Source organism: Frankliniella occidentalis, unplaced genomic scaffold, assembly GCF_000697945.3.
Source record: "Frankliniella occidentalis isolate FOCC.00 unplaced genomic scaffold, Focc_3.1 Scaffold97, whole genome shotgun sequence".
NCBI classification, from domain to species: Eukaryota; Metazoa; Arthropoda; class Insecta; order Thysanoptera; family Thripidae; genus Frankliniella; species Frankliniella occidentalis.
The window spans coordinates 785966-794147 of NW_026267226.1; the positions used below are offsets into that span (position 1 = coordinate 785966).

At 62.3% G+C, this 8182-nt stretch overlaps 1 protein-coding gene across 2 annotated transcripts; it reads left to right on the forward strand.

The window, feature by feature from the left end:
- Window positions 1-564: 564 nt before the first annotated feature.
- Window positions 565-7482, forward strand: LOC113205381 (spidroin-2-like). 2 transcript variants are annotated; one of them, XM_052269609.1, is made up of 8 exons: window positions 565-684; window positions 1012-1380; window positions 4925-5017; window positions 5256-5417; window positions 5507-5908; window positions 5990-6398; window positions 6503-6878; window positions 6974-7482. In XM_052269609.1, the coding sequence occupies exons 2-8, from the start codon at window positions 1296-1298 to the stop codon at window positions 7181-7183; spliced, it is 1737 nt and encodes a 578-aa protein (XP_052125569.1). In that variant the 5' UTR covers window positions 565-684; window positions 1012-1295; the 3' UTR covers window positions 7184-7482. The 2 variants fall into 2 exon arrangements, with proteins under 2 accessions (XP_052125569.1, XP_026276763.1); XM_026420978.2 differs by lacking the exons at window positions 565-684; window positions 4925-5017 and having other exon boundaries at window positions 1018-1380.
- The last annotated feature ends 700 nt before the right edge of the window (window positions 7483-8182 follow it).

Here is an 8182-nt window from a genome sequence, read left to right on the forward strand (position 1 = left end):
AATTATCGATATGTTATGACGCAACGGGGAGCAAGATTCTTCCTTTCCTGCTGCGGCTTCAGTTTCCAGGAACATCGTTTACCCTTCAATCGTGTATCCGGCTCGTATCTCAGTTCAGTATGGGGCAAAGGCGGGCGCGGCGGAAGGCGGGTAAAAGCTTTTTGAAGCAATTAAACTCTCTGTCCTTGGCCCGGCCGACCCGAGCGGGATCCCGGGGCTCCCCCCGAAGTGCGAGATCCACTCGGGAGTGTTTCCGCCGACCGCTTACCCGGCGCTGAACTTGCAAAGTTAAGTCGTTGAGGGCGATCACGGCCGATCGCGGGCCGCGCCGCGCACGCCACGGTCCGGCGCGCGGGGGAAGGCCGCGGCCCTGGGGGCGCCAGCTAGCGCCAGCGCAGTGCCGGGCCAGTCAGCGAGGCGAGGCGGCCGCCGGGCGGGTAGGCAGCCCATCCGACGGAGAGGCCGGCGCGCCGGGCGGGATGCGGCCGCTGCATCGCTCTGGCTGCATTCGCGATAAGGCGCCTGCGGTCAGTGTCAGGGTCGCGGGCTGGTGCACCACGACGGGCAGGGCAGGTTGTGCCAAGTCCAAGCGCGTCATCGTTCTGGGATGACGTGGGTCAGGAGCCGTCCGGCACAACATGGGCTGGAGCCTGCTGCTGGAGCCTGGAGACTGGAGCCGGACAGGTAATTGCTACTCGCGAGTGTCAGCTGAGCTGGCCGGGCGGCGCGAGGCGGTGCGTGGGCGTATCCTGTTTCGCACTCGAGAGGCTCGGCTTTGTTTTGAGCTCGCGCTTCGCTCGCATGTCGTGCCGTGTGCTCGTCCGGAGGCGCCCGCGAGGACCCCACCTCTATGGCTGTGCGTCCTCACGCTTCATGCCGGCTGTGGCTGGAGGTGGGGTCCGGACTCCTCCCGGATAAAGGGCGGCCCAAGACGTCACTCGGAGGATGAGAAGCATGAAAACAGGGAAGGGGGGGGGCACTTTGCAGAAACCCCGCTCTTCTCTTGCTCAGGACCCCGGGCAGGGCGCTGCCGCCAGAGTCGGCCGCCTACAGCGCCACCATCGTCCTCTGACGCCAGCGACGCCGCCGACCCGGCCAGGCCGTCGCGGCCGGACCCGACGCGCTCCTGAGTCAAGTCGCGGCCTGCAGATCAGTCAGTACGCGTCCACCCGGCGCGTCGTCCACGAGCAAAGTGTTGGTGCGTGAGAAAGAGAGAGAGAGATTGTGACAGAAAAAGACGCAGTGCAACAAGTAGTGTCCTCGACGTCGTCCTCGACGCCATCCTGCGCGTCGCAATGAAGGCCACCGCCGCGCTCCTGGCCGTCGCCGTCCTCACCCTGCTGGACGGCGCCGTCCTCGCCGCCAGGCTGGCAGACACCGGTGAGTCCTGGGTGGGAGGGGTGCGGTCGTACGTGGGTGAGTCCTGGGTGGGAGGGGTGCGGTCGTACGTGCGACGACGGTGCGTCTTCGTGGCAAGGGCTAGCCCTTTACTTACTAGTTGTGGGGCAATAGTTCTCTTGTTCTCTATACCCCACCGCATCCTGACGACACGACGACACCCTGACGTGCCGATAAGTACCTGGCGCTCTTCGCTCTCCAGGCCGGGCCCCGGGCCGGCTCCCCGCTCTTTGTCGCCATCAGGGGCCCGGATTGCACGGGAGGAGTACAGGCCTAGATCCTCTTTCCCGATGGCCGCCCCGCCCGGCCCCGCCCGGGCGCCCCGCGGTCGGCTTACTCAACGATGGTCTGATAAAGATCGCATCCCAGCAGCTCCGCGTTCCTCCGCCTCCGCCGCCCGGTTTTGCGACGGGAAAACCCCAAACGGACGCGAGCGTCGTAGCCGCGAGAGGCGAGCGAACGTGTTCGCGAACGTGTCCTGGGGGTGTCGGCCACTTGCCCGTGGGTCGCGGTCGTTGCCGTTCCCCTTGGGGGAGGCTCTCTGCTGCACGTTGCTGCACGGCACGGCCGTCGCCGGGACTTCCCTGCTGCCCTGTGCCTTTCCGAGTGACTTGCGCTCTCACGTCCACTCCACCGTCCTCCGCATGAGTCATCCACACAAACCCGAAACAATTTCTGCTGCAAGGCGATTGCAATCGTCTGAATCGTCTTTTGAAGGTGGATTCCGGTGAGCAGGCGGGGCCGGGTGGGGCCGCGCGGACGAGGAGCGCTGCTCGCTTCGGGAGAGCAAGCCGATTAGAGTCGACGCGACGATCTCTGCTTGGGCCGTGATTTGCTGCCGAGATTCGCGAGGAATAAACGTGTACGAAGTGGAGGGGCCAGTCGGGCCCAACTCCGGCTCCGCCAAAGCCGCAACCACGGGGCCGCAATCATCCGCCATACGTGCAGCTCCAGGACCCGACCCGGCCGCCGGCCAGGACCCCCCTCTGGATCCTCGTGTCGGAGGAAGCACTCACCTGCTGACGCATTTAGCAGAGGATCTCCTCCGCCTCGCTTCGCGCGATGCGGTCGCAATGTGGGGCTCCGCTGGGCGCCAAAGACAGCCGCAAGAGTTTACGAGCGCTCCGGTCGGCGCTGGGGGCTGGGCCCGGGCTGGGCCGGGCAGGAGGGCACTGTACCCCGCGGCGGTGTGCCCGCGATGCTTGCGGTGCGGGTCACGTGCTGGGCACGTCCTGCCACGGGTGGGCTCCAGAGCCCTGCACCGAGCGAGCATCGGATGCCTACATGGCGTCCGAAAGCGAATCGGAGTGAGAGGGAGCTATGGCCCGGCGCCAGCTTCTCGCTCCCACAACCGCTTTCGGACGCCATGTAGGCATCCGATGCTCGCTCGGTGCAGGGCTCTGGTGGGCTCTCCCACCCTCCCTCTCTCCCTCTCTCTCTCTCTTCTTGCCCGTGGCAATGTTCCTTGACTTTCGGGGCTGACGCCGTGCTCGCTGACATTGACATTGCCAAACAACTCCTCCGCTCTCCCGTTATAGCTCTGCTAGCGGTGGCGGTGACCCCCCGTGGGGAAGGTGCGTATGCGACTATTTCGCATTTGAGAAACGTTTCTCTGGGGGTAAGAAAAACGCACTTGACCCGAGCACAAAATAAATGCATCTGGGTTAAGAACATAATTCTTATGTATATCCAAGCAAGCAAAGCAAGACCAATAGTGCTCGAGAATAGTTTTCGTAATCTGAAACAGTGTGAGAGGCTCCATTCTTTTTGATGATCCTACTTTACACACAGTCGGACATGAGGGGCATGAGCATGCGCACGTTTCACACTTGGTTAAAGTAGGTGACACTCGTTTCTTCCTTTGGGTATCGGCACACTGTTCCACGTACCGGGTGATTCAGAGATGACGCAGGTGCAGGCGGGTTTTGCCTACCCAAGGGGCTATGGCGCCTTACGAGGAGCGGGTAGGCAAACCCGCCTGCATCTGCGTCTTCTCTGAATCACTCGTTACTGTCTTTAGTTTCCGGCGCACTCTCGGCCAGTGTTGGCAGAAAGTTTAGGCAAATATCCCATGAACACACCTGTGCATCGACGCCTGCATACTAGGCAACACCTTAGCACGGGTGTGGGAATGTTGCCTAGTAGGCAGGCGGAGATGCTGTACTGTTACACACGGGTGTATTCGTGGGATATTTGCCTAACTTTCTGGCTCGCACACGATGCTGTCGGACCCACAGGCCGTCACCGCGATCATACACCGAGGAGTAATTAACGCAAAACACTCCGTGTAGCGCCCTTTTAAAAAGGGCGAAAAATCAGGGAACATTTACTCTTAAAAATCAGAATAAATCTGAAATATCAGAAACCCAAGAGATAAAATCGGTGAGCGCTTGAATTCATAGTGAAGTACCCCTCGGGGTGCATTGTCCCCGCCTGACCTAATCGGGCCGCTATTGCCTTCACGCTTCGTGGCGATGGGTTCATATCGGGACGGCACCGTGCCAGTGAGAAGTGACGGTCCAGGCGTCCCCGGCGGGAGCCGCCAGCAGCTCCACCAGCACCCCGGCCGTGTCCGATCGCTGCCGGTACGGGCGTGGCGGGGCGGGGCGGGGCGGGGCGGGGCGGGGCGTGGCCGCGGGGGAAGGCCGTGGAGGCGACTCTGCCATCCCTGCTTCCCGGTAGTGAGTTGGGCCCCATTGGTGATCTGCAAGGCCGTTAAACTGAAGAAGAACGCGGGGAAAGTGTCGCGCGGCCGCTGTCATAGTAGTGTGTGGCGTGTGCTCCAGAACAAGAGTGCGCGCACAAGAGAGGGTTCGGTGAAAGTTTTTCTCATCCCTTTCGCATGACGGCGAGTGCGGTGCAATCTCGAGCACGTGACATGACATTGCGGAAATGAAATGATACGAAATGCACTTGCGTGCACTTTTCGGTGGGGCTGGTAGCCTCGCCCCCGCGTGGCGTGGTGGCGTGTGCAGTCACACACTGAGTTTCGTGGCGAGTAGCCTAGCACTAGCACCTAGCAGAGCTGAAAAAAAATCTCCTCAGAGCTTGTATTTCAATTCGTCGGTGATGCGAGGATCTGCATGAATAAACAAACGAACAAAAACAGGAGGTAAAGAAAGGTTACACGCCAAAAAAGGGGAAGGGGGGGGGGAGGCTGGTTTTTGGATTCTTTTAAGTTCAGTGACCCGAAGTCTGATACAATTGGCTAAAGTTTGAAGCACTTTACAACGAAAGAAACAAAAATAACAAGTAAAATACGTATCATTTTCCACTTCTGCCATTCTGCCAATCGGTATTGTCCCGCGCCGACGTGGTGACGCGTGAAGTGTCAGTCCCCCCGCCGTCGCGGACGTAGCGGGGAAGCAGGAGGAGGACGGCCTCACCTCGAAAGAAAGCGGAACTTCGGCCGGGCGGCGACTGGTGAGACAGAACCCGAACCCCTGTGCGCTGCGCGGTCATGAAGGCTGCCGGCGCGCCCGGCGCTCGGCGGGCCCACCGCTCAGCTCGCCCGCCGCTGTTCCAGGTCGCGTGCTCACAAAGGAAGACGCCCGTCAGGACGGCGGCTGCGTGTCCGACCCGGGACGCCCGTCCACCGCCACCCGACGCGCCCTCAAGTGTGAGTCGCTGCCGTCGCGCGTTTGTGGGCCGCATCTGCATACGGACACCGCTGGCTTCCCCGGGCGGCACCTGGGCGGCCGCGGCCGCAGCGTGCCAACGGGTCTTCTGCTCAGCCAGCTCTTTTGTTGTTGCTCTGCTTCGCGTCGAATGCCGCGCACAAAGCGCCCGACTCGTTCACCGTCCTGCCCTGGCGACGTGAGTTTTGCTAATCAAAACCTCTCTCCCGTGCTTTGCAGGTACGCTCCGCGTACGGGTGGCCCGCGCGTCCTCCAGCGCGTCCTCGTCGTCATCCTCGTCGTCCTCGGGAGGCCCCGGAGGCTCCGCTCAACAGAGCGCCTTCTCCACCAGCAGCACCAACCCCGGCGGCGTGTCCCACACGACGGTGTCGAAGGGACCTGGTAAGTCTTCCGCCCGGGTCACGACCCTACCAGAACTGCACCCCCACATTCATGACTATGACTATTGATCAACGGGCTTCGTCCTCTAGGGGGCGTGTCGTCTTCGAGCTCGTCTTCTTACCCCGGTCCCGGCGGCGGCGCTCAGCCCCCTGGCAAAGGCCCTGCCTCAAGCGCCGCTCCGCACCCCGCGCCCGGCGCCGGCACTGGCGCCGCGCCCCCGGGGGGCCACGGCCCCCAGGGTGGTGCGCCTAGTGGCGGCCCCGCTCCCCAGCTGGGAGACCGTCTTGGAGCGACGGCGGGTCCGGGAGCCGCCAGTGCGGGAGCCTCCGCCGGCGGGGGTCCTATGGGGGCCGGGGCGCCAATGGCGGGTGGAGCCCCTATGGGAGGGGCTCCCTTGGGCTTGCCCGGCTCGTACGGCGGTTGCAACGCAAACGGCTGCTTCAGCGGGATCTCTTCCTCGTCCGGTGGTTTCGCCGGTCCGTCCGCCCCAGGTGAGCTCCACCCGATTCTGATCAGGAATCTGTTCCGTCTTGTCACCGGGTTTTAACACGGTTGTCGCCCTTGTGTTGCAGGAGCAGGAGGCGGCGGCTTCCCGTCCTACCCCGCCCCCGGTGGGGGCTATGGCGGCGGCTACGGCGGCGGCTATGGCGGCGGTTACGGCGGCGGCTACGGCGGCGGCCCCGGCGGCCCTGGTAGCTTCTCCGGCGCCAGCTCCGGCGGCTCGTACCCGGGCAACATGCCCGTCGGCCCCATGGGCGGCGTCCCCGCCGTGCCGGCCGTCCCCCCCATGGCGCCGATGCCCTTCGGCATGATGCCGCCGATGCCGACGCAGGTGGCGGGCCAGTCCCCGGCGGACTTCGCCTCGTTCCTGCAACAGTACATCGCCTTCCTGCAGCAGTTTGCCCAGCAGATCCAGGCGCAGCAGGCCCAGCAGGCCGCACTCGCCCAGCAGGCGCAGCAGCAGCCGCAGTACGCCCCCAGGTACGTCAGGCGGGGTACGGCAGTCCCGCGGTGCAGTCCTGCAGCGCGGGCTTGCCTACGCGGACGCTCCAAGGGGCGCTGATCGGCATGCTCCTCTGTTGCAGCGGCCCCGGTCCCAGCTACACGAGCAGTAACGCCCTGGAGCCCGCCGGCGGGTGCACCGTCTGCGGCGGCCCGGGCGTGACGGGGCCCTCCGCGCCGTCGGGACCGGGTGCCTACGGCGGAGCGTCCTCGAGCGCGGGCTCGTACTCGTTCGCGGGGCCCAGCGGCGTCGGCGGTGGCGTCGGCGGCTTCCCGTCGTTCCCGGGCTTCCCCCAGGCCGGCGCTCCCGCCTTCGGCACCTACGGCACCCCCTTCAGCGCGCCGGCCCCCGGCATGGGGCTCTACCCGGGCATGGGGACGCCGATGAGCGCGTCCGGCAACGGCGCCGCCATGGCGTCCGCCAGCATCGGGCCGCAGGGCGGCTACGGTGAAGCGACGGTGGGTAGCGCGGACGCGCCTCAAGCGACACCACCAGGGAGGGACTTTGACCAGGGTTTCTGCTATCAACGACTCGTGACTGTTTCCTCCCGCAGGTCGGTGACAACGACCACCCCGAGCTCGGACAGCGCCAGGGCGGGCCCATCGCCGCATCCCCGGGCGGGAGCTCGTACGGCACGTTCAGCTCCGTGTCGACGGGCAGCAGCACCGTCAACGGCAAGACCACGTCGTACAAGGAGGCTGTCTCTGGTGTTAACGACAACGGCAAAATAACCACGTTCGTCGCGCGCGATCCGCCGAAGTAAAGTTATTGATCCTGAGCCGACCTTCCTCTGCTTGGGTTCTCAGTAACGTCTACCCAAAAAGCATGTCATTGGTCGATTTTCTATTTGCTGTGATAATACAAGGTTAACGATGATTATGGTTGTGTTAATCTGCTGATATATTTAACCACGCCGTGGTATTTGTGCACGTATAATGTATGTGTATTTATTTTGTTTGTTATTTTATTTCTTAAAACGTGTGCAGAGGATTGGCACGGCACAAATGACACATCAAACTACACTCTGCTGATTTTTAAAAATTCGAAAACTTAGACACAAAAGGTGTTGGTGTTTTTTCTTCTTCCCGAATGTCCCTCCGTGCGCCACAGAGCCTCGCCGTGGCTGCAGACGAAACGTCAGACAATCGCGACAGGTGGGCTGCCTACCCTCACGGCGCGCCGAGTGCCAAACAAAAGGGGGGAGAGACGACGAGCCGTTGTAGCTGGGTGAGAACAGAGGGGTTTCCCGCTGGGGCGGCACCGCTTGTTCGCCAACATGACTTTGTTGTTCTTTAAAAAAATAGATTTTAAAGAAATTAACAAAAGCACTCGGGAGGGAGCTCCCTCGGGAGATAGTTGGCTAAGAGATAAGATGAAATTCTAAGCATTGTATGGATGGGGCCCAAATTGCAGTTAAAATGTTTCCAAACCTGCACTTCCCCCGACTTCCTCGCAGGCCAAGAGATGGCGCCTCAAACGTCGCCTATTGGGCTGGCGGGGCACCGGAGCCTCCCGGCGACATTTGTGTGTCCAGTCCACTCTGCGTTTGGCTCTGGTCGCGGTCTGCCAGTCTGCCTTGCCTTGTCACCTCCATCGCACCTCCCAGTGAGTACCAAATCGGTTTCCGAGACCCTACAAGTGTTTTTTTATTTTATTTTTTAAGAGTAACCGCGCGGTACAGGTTTGTTTGCTCTAGAATAGAAAGGGTTCACAACTGCACGGGCCGCCGGCTTGGCTGCTCCTTGGCGGTTCAAAAGCAAGT

Excerpts from the sequence above, each read along its gene's own strand:
- LOC113205381 (XM_052269609.1), top strand. The coding sequence starts at position 1,296 with ATGAAGGCCACCGCCGCGCTCCTGGCCGTCGCCGTCCTCACCCTGCTG. Across the intron at positions 1,381-4,924 it reads CGCCAGGCTGGCAGACACCG|GTCGCGTGCTCACAAAGGAA; the intron begins GTGAGTCCTGGG and ends CCGCTGTTCCAG. Across the intron at positions 5,418-5,506 it reads GACGGTGTCGAAGGGACCTG|GGGGCGTGTCGTCTTCGAGC; the intron begins GTAAGTCTTCCG and ends TTCGTCCTCTAG.